This window comes from Spermophilus citellus (assembly GCF_964194105.1).
Source record: "Spermophilus citellus genome assembly, chromosome: 2".
NCBI classification, from domain to species: Eukaryota; Metazoa; Chordata; class Mammalia; order Rodentia; family Sciuridae; genus Spermophilus; species Spermophilus citellus.
In genome coordinates this window covers 37,382,336-37,403,542 of record NC_138183.1, presented here as the reverse complement: position 1 = coordinate 37,403,542, position 21,207 = coordinate 37,382,336, and the positions used below count along the sequence as shown (strand labels likewise).

Below are 21,207 nucleotides of genomic sequence, written 5' to 3'. Positions count from 1 at the left end.
CCTCACCTTTTGGGGATAATTATTATTTTCAAATTTTGAGACTGGATCTTGCTAAATTCCCTAGGCTGTCCTCAAACTTGGGATCCTCCTGCTTCAGCCTTCCAAGATCACAGGCTTGGGTCACCGCGCAGGAACCATTTGGAAGATTTTAAAAGGCAATTCATTCTTGTGTTCTCATTAACACATTCACACCATAAATTACTTCCAGGTCAGTTTTTTTTTTTAAATTTGTTTTTAGATATATATATATGACAGTAGAGTGTGTGTGTGTGTGCGCGCGCGCGCGCGTGTGTGTGTGTGTGTATGTGTGTGTGTGTATGTATGTGTGTGTGTGTGTGTGTGTATTTTTTAATCTGGCGAAGATGGGAACGTCCTACCTTTACTGCACCAAAAAGCAAAGGAATATGCATCTAATGTTCCTTTCTAATCAGGAGTATGATAGTTAGCTCAGGAGTTTTCAGGGAGGCAGGTTCACTCTGCTGGGGTTTATACTTTTGATATAAGAAACATTGTGTCATGAAAATACTCAAGACACAGGGTGAATTTAGTCTGAAGTTTAACACAGGATAAATCTCCACTGTTTTTTAAAAAAGCACATGACCTGCCACATACAGGAGCTTAATAACTGTTGAATTAATCAAATTTGGTGTTACATTTTCTTTTATAATATATGGCATATTATTCTCCCATCAATTTTTAAAATTATTACATAGGCTATGTCAATATATCAGGTAATGGGGCTGCATACTATTTCCTTAATGAGTTTACCATAGCACTCTGTAGCTGACTTTTAAATGAATTAGTTTTAGATGAATGGTTATCAGTATTGGAAAATTCTTCTAGAGTTAGTACAGTCTCCTTTTTTTTTTTTTTTTTTTTTAAGTTGTGGTGCTGGGGCCTTATGCCTGCTACACAAGGCTCAATCACTGAACTACATCCCTAATGCTACCCGATCTCTTTTATATAACTATATTATTGTTAGAAAGTACATTGTTCTCCAAAGGGCAGACATTTTTTTTAAATTTATTTTTTAGTTTTCGGTGAACACAACATCTTTATTTTATTTTTATGTGGTGCTGAGGATCGAACCCAGCGCCCTCACATGCCAGGCGTCCCAGGCGAGCAGGCTATGCTTGAGCCACATCCCCAGCCCCAGGGCAGACATTTGATCCTGTGATGTTCTCTAGGGGTCTTAGTAGTCTAGGCTGTATTCCTTCCCTTGGTAGGACAGACGACCTCCCTAAATGTGAGGAAATGTAGGATGACCTCTTCTCTGTATCCCAGAGGCTTCCTTTCTCTATGCCTCTGGGACACCTGAAGACCTTAAAACTCCCTGGAGAAGGCAAGAGGTAAGTGGAACTGAGATCTAGAAGAGGAAGGAAACCAGCCTGGAGGGATAGTGAATACAAAGCTCGTTAAAACTGGTTATTTCCTTGGGTTTTCACAGAGAACAACACTGGTTAATCCTGTTTTACAGACCCAGAAACCAAGGCCCAAAGTGGGGAAGTTCTTCTCTAGAGGCACAGAGCTCTATCAGTGTCAGGCTTTCCAACTCCTGGAAGAATTACCTATGGACTTCCTTGTTACTCCCCCAAACTCACTGTTTTTTTTCACAGTTTTCTCTATTCCAAGTCCTTGTTATCAAAGCTGTTCTCATGTGAAAGCTGTAATGCTTTGCAGGCTGTGATTGTTGTCTCCTTAATTCAGTCCATGCCACTACAACTGCTACTGGACCTCATTGGAGACTTTTATTCCCTTTCAACTCATCAGTTGATTCCTGGAATCACTTTCCCTATTTGTATCATCCACACCCTCCACATCTTTATGCCAATTCCTTTTGCCTCATTTTCCTGATAATCCTCCCTGACACCCTCCCATCTCCATCTATCCAGTAATCTAAACATTTTTCTTAGGTTTTTCACTTCCAACTGTACCTGAATCCTAAACTACTCAGTTTTTGATCAGGATTTTCTCCAATTCCCCAACATTAGCCTGTCCAAACTCTCACCTTTCCCTTCTTGTCTCCTAATACCCCCTCACTCTTATCCTACTTCATGGAGAAGCTATCAGAAGGGAAATTCTCTAATGTTTCCTGAAGCTCAGTGAAGGCTCCAAACTTTCTTTCCTCCTCTTGGTCTCAGGAAGTGATGTTCCTTTTATTTAGAGCATATCCCTTCACCTCTGCCTTGATCTCATCCCATTTCTTTTTTTCTGGGATCTTGTCTCACTAGGAATCTTTCCTCTTTCTTCTGTATCTTTCTTCTGTATCTTTCTTATCTACTGGTCTCTTCCCCTTTTCCTTCCTAAAAAACTGCTTCCTTGACTCCATATCTCCTTCTGGATATTGTCTGACGTTTTCCCTGCATTTTTCATCCAAGCTTCTGGAAGAGTCCCTTTCAAACTATAGCTGTTTTGTTTCTCCCTCTACCAGTATGAAACTGTACTCTCTGAAGTCCCCAAACACTTTCTGATTGTAAAACCCAATGGGCACTATTTAGTCTTTATCTTACAGAAGCCCTAACTACATCTTAAATCATTGCCCACTTTATCCTTCTTGAAATTTCCTCCCTTCTTGGCTTTCTTGAAATCACTCTGCTTGTGATGTCACAGCCAGAAGCTTGAATGTGGGCATGATGTGGGGCAGATAGCTGGATCCAGCCTTTATCCTGCTTGGTGCTGTCTCTTGCCCCCAGACAGTGCCAAATCTAATGACTTTTGGTTAGCTTTTGGCTCTACTGCCCCATATAGGACTACGTCAGATTCTAGTGGCTTCCATTTTATTGCTGATCTGGGTCAGGCTCAGAAGGGCCTATGCAGTTTGTTGAAGTATATGTCCCTGGAGGATAGGAGAGTAAATGTTTAAAGGGTCAGGTATGGCGGTCAGATGGGGGACCATGCTGGAGTCTGTGTGGGCTAGGGGAACTAGGGTGGGGACTGGGATGACAAGGGAGCCTTTGCATCTGGAGGGCCTCGAAGTCAGAGCTGTTCAGGATGGTTTCTTGGAGGACAGGCATGTCTGCAAATGTCACATATTCTGCTCCTGGGGGTAGAAACCAGTACAGGGATTGGATTTGAGGAGTGAGAAAATACAGTAGTCCTGGAGGGGACAGTTAAGGTTCCTTTCTGCCCAGCCTCCTGACTACAGATGCTGGGCTGGCCCCCTGTCCCAGATTGCACCCTTACCATGAGGTCTCCCTCCTCGTCGGCGTGTCTCCTGGGTCTCAAAGAAAGTCTCATGTTCCTCCCAGCGCCGGTCACAAGCGGCACAGAGGAAATTAGACTCAAAATTGTTGCAGCCACAACCTGAGACAAAAGGACAGCCCAGGAGAATATAGAGAATGGAGAGGCATCTCCATGGGCTGACTACATTCTCATCTCTTCCTTACCTACCAAACACCAAACAAGTATCTTTTTTATCAGCTCCCCACTCTCCTCCCCAAACTATTTGCATCCTATACCCACTTCTTCCCACCCAATACTCCCCTGCATTAGAAGTTACCACGATGCCTGCAGGGATGAGTTCCAGTGGCTGCATGCTCTTCATGGCTATGTTTGCAGCGACATTGAGCCCTCCAGGCCTTGGGATCAAAAGTGGCTCGTCTCTTGAGCCAGAATTCACCCACCTCTTCTGGGCATGATGGGATGAAGCAGAACATGAGGCAGCGGCACTGACTCACATTGCAGGGCACAGTTATGTCTATGGGACAAGGATGGGTGGTAGGGTTGGATGAGCATGTGACAAGGCCTGGCCTGCTCATGCCAAATCCTCCCCCATATGAACACACACACACACACACACACACACACACACACACACACACAGATTCACATATCCCAAGACATGATGACAGAGTTGTCCCTCCATACCTGACAAAGGCTGGTCACTTCTCCCCTACCTGAGATAATGTGGTGCTCTCTCAGTAAATGTCCACAAAAGCACTTGGACTCATCCCCAATCCGGAAGCAGTCCCATAGGTAATGGGGACAGCGCCAACCAATGTAGAGACCTATAAATGGTGAATAATAGAGAATTGTGGAAGGAATGAATAATATGGAAAAGTGAGAAAGAAAAAAAATCCTAAGCTCTCCCAGGTATTTTGACCTATTTCGTGGGGTCAAGGTGGAGCTTCACCTCTACCCCAGGTATGTTTATCTCCACCCCACATTCCTCACAGCTACCCCATTGACTTTTTCCCTCAAGGTTTTCTGATCATCCCATGTCTTCAATTCCCTTCCTATCCCAGGATCAATTCTATATGAGTCCGCCAGAGATGACTGAAGAATCTTCAGTTTCTGAGCAGGAAGATTACAGGTAAAATTTTGTTTGAAGGTGAACATGAATTTCACTGAGTTCTTTGTGACTGTGGGGTTTCTTTTCTTCTCTCCACATTAGAACCCAGCTTTGCTTTGTTCCTTTGAAGTGTTAGACTCTTAGAGGTGAGGAAGAGGAAACGTGGCCAGATATACAGTATGTGATAGGGATTGGTTCCTAAGGAGAATGGTTAGTGACAGACCCTGAAAAAGAGGAGGCGGTTGGGCACCCTTGGTGCCAGGAGATAGAAGGAGGACTTCCCCTATCCTCTCTAGATTGGCTCCTTCATATGTCTCTTCTGTGTTCCTAGTGTTAAGGAACTAATACCCTCTTTGAGCCTGAGAAGGGCTGCCTGTTGCTCTCCAAGGCCCAGGAAAAGGGGGTAGGCCAGAAGTTATGGCTGTTGAAGACCAAGAATATGTTCTGAGACTAGGAAAGGAGGCATGGAAAGGAAAGCAAGCTTAATAAATATCCCTAAGAGCAGGCACCAGCAGAAGACTACAATCTTTGAGAGCCTGGTTTCAGCAGTGGGATCTGAAGCTTTCTGGCTTCATGGCCAGTCTCACCATGAGGCAAGAGTGGTGCTATGTCAACATGGTAGGAGAACCAGAGAGCACCTCCCACTCAGATTTTCTCATCCTTTGTTCTTCTAACCAAGAATTCTGCCTGAGTCCCCATGGAGTAGGACTTGAGGCTGCAGGACTCTTATTCCCATTTGAAGTTTCAACTGAAATTTCACCTCTTCCAAAAAGTTGCCCCTGATTTCCCTTGTCTGTCTAGGACCCATTCCACAGCTTCTTGCGTTATTCCTACCATGATGCATTGTAATGGACTGTTCACTTCTATTCCCATTAGTGTGTGAGCTCCTCAAGGGTAATACCTGTCTTTTCATACACATCTCTATTCCTAGCACAGGGCCTGGCTTGAAATAAGTGCTCAGAGAACACAGACTGCCTGACTGTGTGAGCAATTCTAGGCATAAACCTGAAGTTCCACAAGGAAAAAGAATTGGCATGCTTTGTTTTTAACTCTGGCCAGGGTCACAATCCATAAATTTGTGCCTCAGGCCAGGTTTCCTAGTCTTACCCATAGCTTCTTAGGACCTAAAACTTGTTCAGATGCGTCTTTTGGCTTGACTGATTCTGTCTTGATGCTGACAGCTTGTAGTGCCAATGCCCTATTACACCAAGAAAGCTTGGTTGAGGCAGTGTCACAATGGAAATGGGTGGGAGCCAGGATTCCACCAGAGGAATCCTGAACCCTGTCTGGAGTAACAGGACACAGTGGATAAGCAGGTGATGTACAGAAGTACAGAACAAGGCTTGGCCTGAGATATGGAATTACCTGGTTATCTTTATATGTTAGGCCTTATTTCCATCTTAAGTGGAAAGGAAGTATGAAAGACTTTTAGTGATTCTGAATTGCCCTCAGGATATAATTCCAACTCTTTAGCTGGGCACAGAAATGCCTGCACAATTCTTACTTTCCAAAGCTGAGCTGGGTTACTCCCCCTCAAAAACACTATTTGCCAGGTATAATGTACTGCTGTTCCCTAAGCTGCCTTGTCATGTCTCACCTTACTCTTTTCTTGACTTGTCCGCCTCTTCTTACTATCTTACAGATATTAATTGAGAAATCTTTCCTTGTAAGACATTGTTCCTTTACTACCCAAGATTGGGTGTCCCTCTTCTCTGCCCCTGCAGCATTCTTGGAATAGAAATTATTAAAGTGAATCATAATTGTCCTTATTGGTGTCACTTATTAGAGTGCAAATTAGTTTTTTGGACTCTAATGAGGAATTTTTTTTTTTTGAAACTTTTATAGTCCTACCACCTCTACAACTAGGCTCGTACTGGCACACAGTGCACAAATATTTGTTGAAATAATTTAAAAAAGCTTACATTTGACATTTATCAACATGTTACATGTACTGTCATGTAGTCATTACTCTCTAGGGACTGAAGATACCCAGTATTAAAAGGGGGCCCCAAATATCTTTGATCAGGATTAAATTACACTTCCTGTTTCAATAGGAAAATGAAGGCATTCAATTCAGAAGAAGAAATAAGAAGGTAGTAGATAAGAGCATCTAAGAAGGGAAACTAACAAATCCTGTATTTGCAAGAAAATAAGCAAGAGTAACAGCAGATATTAAAATAAGCAAAAAACAAAAAACAAAAAAAAACCTGTCTCAATGCCTGAAATAAACTGAGAAACAGATCATTGTGACTTCATTGGCTAGAGGTAGAATGGGGAGGGACCCTGCATGGGAATGGGGAAAGTAAATTATACAGAAAAGAGATAAGGATATGGAATTTCCTGGTTATCTTTATATCTTAAGCCTTATTTCCATCTTAAGTAGAAAGGAAGTATGAAAGACCAACATAGGGCTGGGGATGTGGCTCAGGCGGTAGCGCGCTTGCCTGGCATGCGTGCGGCCCGGGTTCGATCCTCAGCACCACATACCAACAAAGATGTTGTGTCCGCCGAGAACTAAGAAATAAATATTAAAAATTCTCTCTCTCTCTCTCCTCTCTCTCTCACTCTCTCTTTAAAAAAAAAAGACCAACATAAATGTAATGACATATATAAATTTATTCTAGAAATCTCAGAATCTTCTCATCAGGTCAGGGTGGCCCTCTTACTGAAGTCAGTAATCCCTATAGATATGAAGTTCAATAATACAGGTAGACATTGTTAAACACAGGATGATATGTGTTTACACAGCTCGTCTGCACACCCATTACAGAGATACTCAGAGCATGCTGCTAACAGCACAGTTAAAGGTACTAGCTCTGGACTGAGACTTAGATTCAACAGGGCTAGAGGACATAGCTCTCCTCTTCGGTGGGGAGACTCAAAACTTTTGGATATACAAGTTATCATGAATTTTACAAGCAGGGATGGCAGCTTTTTTTTTTTGTACCAGGGATTGAACCCAGGGGTGCTTAATCCCAGACCCACATCCATAGCTCCCTCCCTTTTTGGGGGGTATCTGGGATTGAACTCAGGGGCACTCAATCACTGAGCTACATCCCCATCCCTATTTTGTATTTTACTTAGAGACAGGGTCTCACTGAGTTGCTTAGCACCTTGCTTTTGCTGGGGCTGGCTTTTAACTCATGATCTTCCTGCCTCAGCCTCCTGAGCCGCTGGGATCACAGGCATGTGCCATGTGCCCAGCCTCCCAGCCCTTTTTATGTTTTATTTTGAGACAGGGTCTTATCTTTCTGTGTTGTTTACAGCCACACTAAGTTGAGTCTGACTTTGAACCTGTGATCTTCCTGCCTTAACCTCCTGAGCTGCTGAATTATAATCATAAGCCACCACACTCAGTGGGATGACAGCTTTTTTAATTGAGTTGCACCAAAGAGGCCAATGGTTTTTGCCATATCAGAACAACAAGTCTCCTGGAGACTGACCATGGTCCTGGGCCATGTCTGCCTTAGGATCTGTCTGGTACAGGCTACCTGGATCTGGGCCCTAGATCTTGGGCTGGCCTCTGGCCCTTCTGTTTTTAATAAATTTATTAAAATTATTATGGGCCATCTGTGCCTACCTGGACTTTGTATGAATATTCTCATCTTTTGTCAGACCCACACTACTATTTCTTGGCCTACCCGCTTGCTCTCCTTCCAGATTCCAGGCAGAATGACATGGCTGTTTCCATAAGGGGCAGCTATCTATTGAATGGGCAGATCCTATTGGATTGGAAGATATCCATGGGCCCCCTTACAGGCCTCTGAAAGGCCACCTAGGCTCACCTGTCTGGATAGCATTCAGAGTTGCATCCTTCTCCCATTGGAAAAGATGATTCAACTGAGCACCAGACTTCTCCCTCTCCATTTCCTTAGTCAGGTCCATCAGCTCTGATTGCTTAGCAGGGACCACTGGGCTGCCTGTGTAACCTGGGAAGGGAGGGGATGAGTAACTAGGGGGAAGTGAGAAGTCCCTAAAATTAAGAGGAAGGGCCATGTCCAAGAGGAACACAGTCCTCTCCTTCTGGAGTAGGTCAAGGACAGTAGACAGTGATGAGAACAGGGGAAAGGGCAGGAGCAATTACGGCTAACTCCTTTCTTCTCCTTTTTCTTGCCCAGCTGTTGTTCAGGATGCGCTGTCTGAGCAGTGATGTCACTGGTATCCATTCCCTCCTTGTTCTCCCCTGAATCTTCCTTCTGCTTAGTAGATGTGTCCATGTGGTCCTGGGCTGAAGGGCCTGAAATGAAGTGCTTTGGAAAAAGCTCCTGGGAGGATGTCCTTGACCATGAGACCTCACTGGAAGAAGACTCAGAGAGGTCATCATCGCTCAATGTATCAGAGGAAGAGAGCTGGTTTACTGGTGAGGACTGAAAAGCAATATGCTTCTCTGGTACTTCAGAATTGTGAGTCTCAGAGGTAGGGGCTTCCAAAGGGACCACGGAGGCTGACTCTTTTAAAGAGGTTACATAGATAGAAGGCTCCAAAGGATTTTCAGAGGTGTGGGGCTCTAAAAGGGTCTTGAAAGTAGATTTATCTAAAGGGGGTTCAGAGACAGAATGCTCTAAAAGGCTCCCAGAGGCCTGGGCCTCTAAAGGGGTCTGAGAGATGGAAGGCTCCAAGGTAGTTTCAGAGATGGGGGGCTCCTGTAAATCTTCAGTAGAGGGGTCCTTGGAAGAGGGGTGTTTCTTGGCATCCATGGTGGTATGAGGCTCTTCTGTGACCTTGTCTGCTTCCATCTAATGATAGAATAAGGTACAGGCTTTGTTAGTTTGAGACTGGAGGGTCTACAAGTCAGGACAGAGAGCATAGGGTTCACAGGGTTGGGGGCGGGGGTGTTATAGAATTAGGAGAAGATTCTCAGTACATGTGAGACACAAGAAGAAAACAAAAAGAGTGTCTCCAATCCCAATTGATTCAAATGTATAAATTGCCAAGATCATTGTAATGTCATGTGTAGCTAATTAAAAAAAAAAAAAAGAGTGTCTCCAGGTATAATGCCAGGAGGTTCACTCATGTGGCAGACATGATGTGGCATGCTGCTAATGGGAGGTTAGGGAGCTGGAACTTAAAAGTTTGAGAGGCCGAAGTAGGGTTGGGGATGTGGCTCAAGTGGTAGTGCATTCACCTAGCATATGTGAGGCACTGGGTTCAATTCTCAGCACCACATAAAAATAAAGATATTGTATCCACATAAAAAACTAAAAAAATAAATACTTAAAAAAAAAAAAAAAAGAAAGGCCGAAGTAGTCAGAATCCCATCAGTAGATGGTAGCAGAGGACCATGCCCTAGGAGGGAGCCTGAACATAGCTATTTGGCCAGTCCAAGAGCTGGGTCCTAGGTATGTCTTTGGCCCCTGGAGGTCAAGCTATGGCATTCCAGAGATTGAGAATATCAGGCCAAAGTTGGGGTTGGCTCTCAAGAGTGAAGAGTATGCCATGATGCCTAAGGCAGGGAGGCCCTGTCTGTAGTCTGGTTTTGTTTAGGGACCACATATACCCTCTCTTGATGATGTCATTCATATTTAAGGATTCAACTACTTCTAGCTGTGTGCTGCTGACTTCTAAGTCCATATTTCCAGTGTAGACCCTCTTTAGACTCTTGTATTTCACACTCACCCAACTGCCCATGGGACATTTCTAAATGGATGTCCCAGAGACATCAAATTGAACTCTGAAAATTATCCTAGTCTTCTTTTCGCTAAGTCCAATTTTCAAATCGGCAATGAGAACTGCATTTCTATTTTCTAAAAAGTCTTGATACACATTCTCTCCTTTCCTATTCCTCCAATTTTGTTCAAGTTCTCATTATTTTCTGCCTGAATTGTGTAATAACTTTGCCTCTGTACTGCCACCCCCAGCATATTAATTCATTCACCCATTATTTTATTCATTTATGTAACTTACACTTTTTGCAAAGAGCCTGATCTTATGCTTTTACTCAAGCACTGTGCTAAGCCTTGGATTCAGCTGAGTTTGGGAGAGACAAGTCAACTAACAATGACAAGGAATAATTGATATTGTGCTGGGGTAAGTATAGGATGCTATGGGGCTGCCTAATTCCTCCTGGAAGGAGGCCCCAGATAGGTAGTCCTTCTTCCTGACCCAATCAACACAAACCCAACATTAGCCTTGCCTTGCTTAAAAGCATTCAATGACTCAGTTTAAATTTGGATTAAGTCCAAATTTCTTTGCCGTGCCATTCAAGGTCTGTTATCATTTGCAACACTACTGAGCATTCCTGCCTTTACTTTCTCTGCTCTCTACTTTTTGCCTTGCTCCAGAGACACTAGATATATCACTTCTTAAACTCATTAGAAGCTGGGTGCAGTGGCACATGACTGTAATCCCAGGAGTTTGGGAGGCTGAGGCAGGAGAATTGTGAGTTGAAAGCCAGCCTCAGCAACTTAGAGAGGCCCTAAGTAATTCAGAGACACCCTGTTTCTAAATACAATAAAAAAAAGGGCTGGGGATGTGGCTTAGTGGTTAAACACCCCTTGGTTCAATCCTCAGTACCAAAAGACAAAAAACAAAACAAAAACAAACAACAACACAACAACAAAAAACCCATAATCCATCAGAGCCTTTCCAAAGGAAAGTTTGGGACGGGAAGTAGTGACAGAGGTAGGGTGATAAGTGGGAAGAGGCTCAAAGTCACTTAGAAGGAAAAGTAACCGGAGGCTGGAGAACTAAAGAATGGGAGGAAAGGAAAGGGAACCAGAGGGGGAGGAGGGACTGAGGGATGGGGAGGAGAAGGATGAAAAGTAGAAGGTGGCAGGACAGGTATTAGGAGGGGAACAGGTTGAAGGTTTGGGTGGGAAGAACCATTGGAGAAACTACATACCTTTGGGCTTTGGCTTGGTTGTTGTCCTTAGATCAGGAAATTATGGTAGATTGAAGAGGAAAGTGTCGATCCCAAGAGAGGATCTTGGTTGTGGATGAGCCCGACTGCAGGAGGTGAAAAGTGAAAGGCCTTGCTTGAAAGTGTATTGTTTGGGGAGACTTGAACATCCGCAGACCTTCGCAAAGGGACTCTTGCCTTACCTGGGGAGTGGCGATAAGGAAGAGCGGGTCCAGGGTCAAGGAGGGAGGGGATTGACTGAAACCCCTAGAATCCGGGCCGGGAGAGGAGGGATCGGTCACCAGGACAACCAGAACGCCCAGTATTCTCCATGCCAAATGGCAGTCTAAACATCTTTCTCGAGGCTGCGGTTTCCTGAGGGGACTACATTGGACCTGCTAAGGGGGTTTTCAGCGAGTCTCTAGGTAGGATGTGTCGATATTGTGGGTACATCCGTGGGGAGTCTGGATTTGTGAGGGTCCCTCTAGGGTTCCTGTGAGAATCTGTGAGGTGTTCAGTGGGGGCTGTGACGATCTGGGGGGTCAACGGGCTCAGTTGTAGGAGCGAGAAGGGAAAGGTCTCAGGTGAATTGGGCTGGGCGGAGTCTGTTCTCGAAACCCAGCAGGACTAAGTTAAAGACCAGTAGAATTGGTCAGGGGGCGGGCTTTATTGAGAGAGACCAATCGGACTGGGACAGGGGCGGAGCGTCATACGACGTCAGGCCCAGGCCGCCGCCGCGGGGCCTGGTTATCGCCGGTTCAGCGCAGCCCGGAGTCGCCCAGGCCTGAACTCCTACCCAGGTCCCAGACCCCGGCCCCAGGCCCTCGAGGACACCGGAGGCCACCCCTAGGGGGTGGGGAGCGGAGCCGCGGGTCAGCTCTGCGAGCGTCCCGCCTTGGCCAGTCCGGCCCCGCCCCCGCCCCGGGCCATGGCCCAGCCCTTATCCCGGCCCCTCATCCTATCCCAATCCCAGTCTTGGCCTCCGGCCCCGCCCTCGCCCCATTTCCCAAATCTGTCCCAACCCGGGTCTGGGTCCCAGCGAATGCCAAGGTCCGGGTCCCAATCGAGGGCCCCCCTCCAGTCCCAGTCCTTGTCCCTGGCCTGGCTCTCATCCCGGCCTCGGCTCTTGTTTCACAATCTGTCACAAATTCTAGCCCAGCCTTTGCCCCCACCCCATTCCCAGGGTTCGCTTAAGTCCCTGACCCAACCTCGGCCCTTGCTCAGGTCCCCAGCACAGTCCCACCTTCCATCACACCCCCTGCCCTTATTCAAGCCCCAGTGCTCAGCTCAGCCCAATCCATTATCTCAGCCTTTGCCCTCATCTCTGTGTTTACCCAAGTCTCTCCCGCTGGCCCCCCGCCCCTCTCATACTCTGCCCCTCTCCCAGCCTCGACTCAGGTCTGGGCTCCAGCTGCCGCCAGCCCTATTGCTGTTGTTGCTGTTCTCTGTCCTTGGTCCAGGGGCTGGTGAGTGCGGAAGCAGGAAAAATTGAGGCAAGGATGGGGTTCCAGTAGGGCTGGGTGGGCTGGGAGAGATTCAGGAGAGATGGGACCTGGGGAGCTAGATCTCTGGGGAAGAAGTGGGGAGAAATAGGGAGGAGAGAGGGTTTATACAACAGAGGAATTGGCAGCATTAAGAGTGGAACTGGGTTTGAGACTCAGCAAGTGGCTAAGAGTCCCTAGAACAGAGACTTAAAGGTTTTCTCTGCTGGTGTCCATCTTGACCCCCCTTGATTCTGACTTTCCCAGGGAAGTCTTGAGGGCTTTGCTCCTCCTTCTGTCAAAGTTTGATAGGGGAAGACATAACCTTGTATCAGAAGCCTCTAGTCCACTCTGAGAAGATATGGCCTAAACCTTTGAGATATTGGATGTACTCAGTGCAGAGTATTAAAGATAACATGTAGCAAATAGATGGACCTAGATTAGTTGCCAATATAATGAGCTTTCTTCTTGTAGTGAGTCTTTTTCCAAACAAGCTTGATTTGCCTAGGAATAATTCTTGATAGTTTTAGAGCATGGTTGAAACCCAGAGGCTGTTTTACAGATGGGGAAACTGAGGCTCAGTGAGGGAGCAATTTGTTAAAGGTCATATCATTTATAAATGGTGCTGGGGCTAGAAAAAGATTTCCTAAATCCTGTCCTTACTAGTGTTTCCCCCTTCTCACCCCATTGCAATGTACACTGAATAGGAAACAAGATGAAGTAAGGAAAGGTTCAAAGTACAACCTCTCTTCTCCCCAGTCTGCCTACAAAGGGGCTTCATCAGTGAACTGTTTATTATTTATCAACTTTCAACCTGGGGCCACCATCTAGCCCAGAAAGTAACTTGGCTACTAAGAGGTCCAGCTTCTTAGTGGGTGGAATGAGGGAGGAAGAAGGGGTCCTGGCCTAGGGGATTTGCCATATCAGTGGCTCCATAATGAAATGACTGTAGTCTTCATGGCCTCAACTTCTAACTACCTCTGCTGGATGATGGCACTCTAGATCACATGGAGATGTGCCTAGTGGAGTCTTTGGCAATAACAGCTAACAGAACAGCTGTGGGTAAAGGTGGGTTTCATTGAGCTCTGTGAGTCTGGTTTAGTGTATAGACCTGAGGAGATCAATGCAAGCCAAAGGTCACAGACCCTGCAGAGATGCCTGCACATTTATATGCTGTGTGTTAACTGAGGGATTTGTAAGAATATTGGCATGTGCAGTGTTTGTATATGTTTGTGTGTTGATGAGTATAAGCACAGGTTTTTGTGGGGTAGGCGTAACCCAAGTGTCCTCAGAGTGCCTATGTTTTTGTGTGAGCATGAGGGGACATGTGGTTCATGCATAAACCTCTTCATCTCTATCTGCTGCTTGTACAGACTTATCACTGAAGTGTTACCTTTAGAAGTAGATGGTTCCTAGGTTGAAGACAGTGTTCACAATATATAGAACTAATCCACTGGTCTCCAGCTCATCTCCTAGAAGGAAGGAATCATTGAGGAAGATGGGGTTCAGTGTTGATTGTTACATTTGGCAAGTTGGGCACTCAGCAGAGTCAGCAGCCCGTCAGCTTTTCAGTTTTGATGAGGGAACCCATACTGGTTAGTTAGCCTAATCCATAGCTTCTATCCCTGCCACCAGGGTTTCTTTGTTCATGAGCCCACTGGGCTGGCTAGGGGAGGAGGGCGACTGCAAGCCACAGTGTACAGGACTGAAAGTTGTGGATAAAAATATGATTGCCTAGAAGCAGGTTCACTGCTTTGGGGAGAATTATAATGAAACTGGGAAAGAATTCCAAATAGGCCCAACAGCAGGTGGGGCTTCCCTTAGTACTGTTATTAGCCAGTGCCTTGACAATTGTGACCTGGCATTCATGGGTGCTCTGTGACCTAGTGGTGGTGATGGGCTTTGTTTGAAGAGAAACTGTCAGTGTCATAGGATCATCATAGTATAGGACTGCACAAATGCTTATTGTTGACTTCAATCTCATTTCAGGAATGGAAGTTACTTTCTGGATCTTCTGATTCTGTCTCTGATCTTTGGGTCATTCCTTGGGTTTAGCTGACTCTGGTTGATAACCTGGGCATGCTTTGTCATTTTGAGAAATGATCTTTTGGTGAGGTGTAGTAGTACATGCCTGTAATTCTAGTGACTTGGGAGGCTGGGGCCGGAGGATTGCAAGTATGAGGCCAGTCTCAGCAACTTGGAGGGATCCTGTCTCAAAATAGAAAAGGGTTGGGGATGTAGCTCAGTGGTAGAGCACCCCTGGGTTCAATCTCCAGCATGTAAGTGTGTATGTATGTATATAAGTATATAATATAAACATTAAAATTCTATTTTGTTCTACCTAGTGCTGTTAGGAGCAGTGTCAGCCTCCATGTATGTGTATGTGTGTGTATGCATGCATGTGCACATATGTGAGTGTATGTGCAGGGGTCAGTAGTGGTAAATCTCCTTAGCTTCATCATAAAAGTACTGGGACATCAGGACAGGATCATCTGATCTTGGCTAAGGCCTTACTTATGTTTCTTCTTTGGCACAGCTCTGGTAGGCCCTGTTCAAGCCCCATATAAAAGCTTGGGGTGAATGGAGCTGTGGACCCTTTCTCAAGGATGTGTCTCCAGAACTACTTCAAGGTTCCTCCCAGCATTCTCAGCTGCTGCTCACTCTTTTTTGCCACCGGCCTATTCTGTGACCTCCACAGCCCCTAATCACTTTGAGGATGGCTTACTAGTTCCCCAATTCTTCAGGTCATACTACTATCTTTCAAATCCCAGGACTCTTTGTGCTCATCTATCCATGTTTGCTAAAAGTCACAAGCTGCTGTTTACACTAGCTGTCTGAGGGACTGACCAACAAGAGTAGCAAAGGCTCCCCTACCAGCTTTGAGCAGGAGCAGCCCTTCCCTAAACCCAGCAGAGGGTGCTCTAGAGCTCTTATTTTTTGAAACAGAATCCAGGCTCTTCAGCTGTAGGCCTTCTGTTTCACAGTTGTCACAACCAGGGCTCCTAGAAAACCTGCCTTCCCCATCAGTTGGTCCTGATGCCCTTTATCACTCTTGGATACATCTCCATTGCTCTCTGAGTGCTATGCTGTGAGCCTTTCTGGGTTCCTGGGCAGTGCTCAGCTTGCAAGGTGACAGATCTTTGCTGATAGTTGAAACTGATGATACTGTTGGAACTGGAAAGAGTAGTGCTTGAGTGTAACCATTACCTTTGAGGATGAGCACAGACCAATTTAGAGCAGTGGCCTCTACCTATATAGGGAAACTCTCTGGAGTGTCTGTGACTCTTTTAAAGTTGCCTCAGTTTAGTGGGGCCAACCTTTACCATGTTCCCTCCTTCAGTAGCCATGCTTTTCTAGATGCCTTTTTCTTTATTATTTCAAGGAAATAACATTTTGGGAATTTGTGTCTCCTGTCTTTAGAGACTGTCAGATTTACACCCTTTTGATATTTCCTGCTTGCCTGAAAACTCCCTTCCAGAAACTCCCCACCCTAACCCCTGTTCTGTCCTGAAAATGCTTGACTTCCCCACCTTCTCACTTGTCATTAAGACATGCTACTCGGCTTCTATGGGGACTGGTCTGGAAGTCTCCAGAGTGGTCAAACTCCCTAGAGCTTTACTCTGGAAGACCTTGCCTGTCTTTGAGAACCCTCTTTTTCTATCCAGATAAACTGCTGGGTTATCTTCATCACCACAGCAGTCCTAGTCCCCACATGTTGGCTTGGATGGTGCTGACACCACGTTCCTGCTCACCTTGGCTCTGCTCCTGACAACTATGATCAGGTATCTCGGTATTTCAGCTAGAGATGACCACTTCCTCCCCACCTCCCAGCCTGGTCTGCTCTGAATATTCCCAAGTGGTTTGAGATTCCACTGGGTCACCAAATGACTGCCTCACAGGGCCTCCCTCAGGGTAAACACCCCTGGCTGCTTACTCTAACCCTAGAGGGCCTGATGACTCTCTTTTCCTGGGCACTCTGCTGGTGGTCTGCCAGCTCCTGTTCTTGCCTCTGCCACCCAAGCAGGCCCCCTTGCAGCCTCACCGCACCTTCCCCTCCCTTCTCCTGCTCTGAGCTAGTATACAGACAGCTCTTGTGAAGCTTCTGAGGGATTTTTCTGCTCCTAACCACCAGGGAACAGAAAGGGGCAGAAAATAAACAAGGAAGTTACACAGTTCCATGCTGACTCCCAGGCCCCACAGGTGGAGTTTTAGCCTGCTCAGTGGCTTAAGAGCCCACGCCAACACACATACACACACACACACACACACACACACACACACACACACCCCTTCTATACCTCTGTTTTGTTAGGTTGTTAGGTTTGGTAAGAAGAAAACAATGGCTCCTAAGTAAGGGGGCAGCTGTAGATTATCTAAAGGGCCTTGGTTTTAAATCCTCAGTTTGGTCTAGGTAGGAGCCTCAGTTTCCTTATTTGTAAAATAAGATATTTTTTCTTTTTCCTTCTTAACAAGGTCCCTGTAAGGATTATACCAAATGCTTACTAGGGCATCGTGAGATCTACTTCCTGGCTTGGAGGAGAGCATTTATTGATTTGGTGCTATGGTTAGGGTGACTGGCATGCCTAATGGAAATGCCCTCTGTTCTGTTCTGCTCTTTTCTCTTTCTCCTACTTCCTAGGAGGCCTTTTCCTGACTGATTACTCTACCTGCTCACCCCGAAAGCTGAGTCCTTTTCGCTCCTTTGCCAGCACCGAGCTCTTCCACTTCCATGTTCCTGAAGACACATTCCTGGCAGTTTGGAACCTCATCATATTCAAGGAGCAGGGAGGAACCTTTGGGGATCACTGCCCAGATCAAAGTGTGACTGTGTAAGTGTCTGGGTTGCCCTCCCACTTCCCCTTCTAAATCCAGAACACTTTCCAAACTAAAATGTGACTTTATGAGTATGTAAACTGATCTCTTGACCCTGATCTTGACCCTTATCCATATTGGAGTGTGACTGAGGGCCGTGAACTCTGTCATCTAACTACTTCCTGACTACTGTATAATAGTGTGAGCAACTGAGCTGACCCTTTTCCCCTTATAGCCTGAACTTCTAACCTGGAACCACTTTATTATATGGGTCAGTATAGGGAATCCATTTGTTTTTCTGATGATGAGTTACAGTTCTCCTTTCTTTCCCCCATTTCCTATCTCCTATTCCCTTGTCTGCTTTCCTTCTCTCCTAATTCTGGTCTCTCAGGTACTTCCGGTCCGGGGCACCCCCTGTCATCAATCCCCTGCATACACACTTCCCAGGGGACACAGCCGTGCCCGGGGTTTTCTCACTGACCCTCAGCTGGACACTGCCCAACCGCACCTCAGGCATCTTTAACGTCAGCAGCCCGTTACCTGGGGACTGGTTCTTGGCTGCCCACCTTCCCCAGGCGCATGGCCACATCTCTGTCAAGGTGGGTGTATATTGCCCAGGGCTGGAGGGATCAGAGTTGCCTCTCCATCTCTGCTGAATTTATTGCATGGGCTACCAGTCACTAATCTTAAGCCAGGGTGGGCAGCAGCACAAGGGTGGTTGTGGTAGAGCATGGCTTCAGGCCAGCAGGTCATTTGGTGAGATAGTCTGTAGGATACAACTTGGGAGCCTTAGGGAGATATAGTGGTTCCAGGAAAATGAAGACAAAGTCCATAACCTGGAATTAGAGGTTCTGGCACTGGGGTGTAGTGTCCCTTCCTATTGGAACTCACTAGGGTTAATCAAGGTGACCAGAAGTCAACAAGAGACCAGTCAAATCTGCTGTACAAATTCAGCACTGGTCAAATCTGCTGTATAAATTTAGCAGTGTTGTTTCTAGGATCTTGTTTACATTTTGGCTGGTGAGATCCCTGAAGTCTCTCTTAGTTCACAGCCTAATCTCTAGAATAAGAGGGAGTATGTTGCTCATCCATCATAGTTTCAGACAGCACTCCTCACCCTGTGGAAACCATAAGAGAAGCCCTCTTTTGTTAAAAGGAGATTTTGGGTGGCCAGTGTCCATTATGACTTGGCTTTCATTTCATTTAAATATCAGCACTGATTTTACAAAGCAGAGATTATTAAAGTCTAAAGGGCAGGTTAAAGGTCAGGGTGCTTCTCTGGTTGGGAGAGGAAGGAAACGTCACAGAGTTTTCCTGCCACTCTCATGTGTTTGGCTGGGCTTCCTCGCAGTTGTAAGGAGAGTTGTAAGTTTCCTACTCCTGTTTGTTGGAGAAGGGGGGAGGGCATGATGATTTGGACATTGTCAGAGTGGGATAGCCATATGTGTGGGGCTGTTAGTAAGGGCAAAGGTCAAAGCATGAGCAGAGCAAATATTTAAAGAACAGGACATTATAGAATAAGAAAGCTGGTGGAATTTGGTCACTGATAATTGGGAGGGGAAGAAATTTCCACCCAGGTCAATATTTGACTTTGATATATCTCTCCAGGATAAGTTTCTTGAGGAATGAGACAGTGATTGTGTCAGACTCACCTCTTCACTTCCTGTTGGAGTCCAGCATTAAGAACATGTGTTAATAATGCCTTTGAATGAGCTGTGAATTGCACAGGGACAAGTACACTGGCTCTGTTGTTGGCAGAGACATGAACTAGGAATGAGGTAGCCTCTGGAGGCCTCGATAATAGGCCTAGTTTTCCTAAGAGTGATGAGGAAGAGAGCCTGGGAGCCTTCTGAATGAGTTCAGGCTGGAAGCTTACCTGGAAAAGGCTCTGGGCTCTAGGTAGGCCTTGAGCTATATCAGAACCAGGGAGGAATGTCTTCATGGGTCTTTGGCCAAATCTCAAAGAATCTGCTCCTAATCCCAACTCTGATCCTTGACTTGCTTTTTGAGAACTGATGGGGAGACTCTTCAATCCCTTCTCTAATTATCCATAATCTTCCTAAATGAGCAGAGGATCCTGGGGCTTAGTCCTGGGCTGGGATTATGGCAGCTGTGGCCTGAGTAGAAGTGGACAGGGTTTCTTATGGCTGCCAAATTGGGAAAATGGGGAATCAGAGATAGTAGTACAGAGAAAGGCTGCTCTAAACCTAAAGCATGATTCAAAGTGCTCAGATTAAAGGGAGCTGGGTAATAAGAAAAGAACCAGGTCTGCCATGCTTATTTACTTCTATTTAGAACAAGTCCTTGCTACTGTAGCTGGAGCCTCAGCCAGCAGGGCTCCCAGGCTGCAATGTGACTAGGGGGAAAGGGCACAGCTCTTGCTCATGAGGTGGCAAAAAGTTTAGACACTAAGAAGATGTAACTCTTTAGCCAGTCCTGCTCTAGAGGTTAGTTGTGTGTGATCCTTCTAAGAATTTGATTGCCATCTGAACTCTTATATGCACCTCCAAGCTCTCCATACCATGGCTAGTTTTCCACACTCAAACCCATGGGTTTATGCCCAGAACATTCCTCCATCCTCTCTACTTGTGTAGTCCTTGTACCATGGTTGTTCTGACTTCCTGTGAGACTCATCAAACACAGGAAGTTATGGGGAATCAGGAATAGACTTAGGTGAGAGCTAAAGAGTTCCAACAATGAAAAGGCAGTGTTGTTTCTAGGATCTTCCTCAACTCTGGGGATAAGCTCAGATAGCCTTTATTCCTTAGTCCTTTTGCACCTGCTTGTACTAGGCCTTGTGTTGGGTGCTGGGAACACTGGGGTAAATAAGATATATTTTGGTGAGATACAGGAAGTGTTTTTAAGAGGACAAAGGAGAAATGGCTAATTCAGTTTGAGAGTTTGTTGGAGGTGATATTTGGCAAATGTTAGAGGAAGTAAGGCCTAAGGATGAGGAGGGAAGGCATTCCATATAATGGGAGTAACATAGGCCAAAGTTCAGAAGGGAGAACTGGAGTAGTTCAGTGTGGGCCGGGTGTTAGGTTGGGTGAGGAAGGTGGAGGGGTTAATGGAAGTCATCTCTTGAAGGGCCTAGAAGTTTGAACTGTATCCTGAGACTGTCAAGGAGCCTGGAAAGGTTATAAGAGGGAAGTAACTTATCTGGTATAGGCTGCTCTTCTGAGCTCCAGTCCCACATTCTGCTAGAGCCCATATCTGCATTATTTATTACTAGTACCCAGCACATTGTCTGATCCATGGTGGAGCCTTGGCAATTTTTTTTGCCCTCCTACCACCTTCTCAAACTCTTATATCCCAAACTGACTTCATTTCTCCTCCTTCCCTTGTTGCCTTCTTCATATCAACCACTTCTGTCTTGTCCCTCTGTTCCCAATCTCCTTGCCTTTCCTGTCTTGAAGAATGTGTTCGTTCTACAGTGCCTAGTTGCCAGCCTGCCTGGAGAGGCTGGCCTTTGGCTTGTAGATTTCAGCTGGCACCCAAATGACTCATAAGGATACTTCATAAAGAGAAAGTTCTCCTACATGGATGGGTGTAGGTTCTCCTCAAAGCCTTCCTCTTCTGGGTCTAAAATTTGAAACTAAATAAAAGGTGAAATAAAGAAAACAACCAAAAAGAAAGCAAAGAAGGAAAAGAACCTGTTCGATCCACTAACTAGGACTAAGTATGACTCAATCTCACCTGAAGTGGTTCAAGTCTACTAATAGTACCTTTGCTGTTTTTCCTCCTCCTTCTAAGTTATTGTATTTATATATTTCAAATAGGTAATA

The 21,207-nt window shown here is 45.7% G+C and overlaps 2 protein-coding genes across 12 annotated transcripts in view; one reads left to right on the top strand and one right to left on the bottom strand.

Annotated features, from left to right (window-relative positions):
• The window catches only part of TMEM8B (transmembrane protein 8B), a 36,458-nt gene that overhangs the window by 244 nt on the left and 15,007 nt on the right, over nucleotides 1-21,207 (top strand). For 3 of the 11 annotated variants that reach the window (XM_081279577.1, XM_081279572.1, XM_081279575.1), the window contains exons 1-3: nucleotides 11,847-12,595; nucleotides 17,250-17,439; nucleotides 17,814-18,021. In XM_081279577.1, coding sequence (XP_081135703.1) covers nucleotides 12,058-12,595; nucleotides 17,250-17,439; nucleotides 17,814-18,021 — 936 coding nt within the window. In that variant the 5' untranslated portion in view covers nucleotides 11,847-12,057. Of the gene's footprint in view, nucleotides 1-64; nucleotides 209-8,630; nucleotides 8,652-11,804; nucleotides 12,623-17,249; nucleotides 17,440-17,813; nucleotides 18,022-21,207 lie in introns of those variants that run through there. The other 8 variants (XM_081279582.1, XM_081279581.1, XM_081279578.1 and 5 more) reach the window with 8 other exon arrangements.
• Nucleotides 897-8,988, bottom strand: FAM221B (family with sequence similarity 221 member B; the record flags this gene model as incomplete). Its single annotated transcript, XM_081268291.1, has 6 exons — nucleotides 897-3,040; nucleotides 3,184-3,303; nucleotides 3,500-3,697; nucleotides 3,897-4,007; nucleotides 8,077-8,220; nucleotides 8,376-8,988. The coding sequence occupies 6 exons, from the start codon at nucleotides 8,986-8,988 to the stop codon at nucleotides 2,868-2,870; spliced, it is 1,359 nt and encodes a 452-aa protein (XP_081124417.1). The 3' UTR covers nucleotides 897-2,867.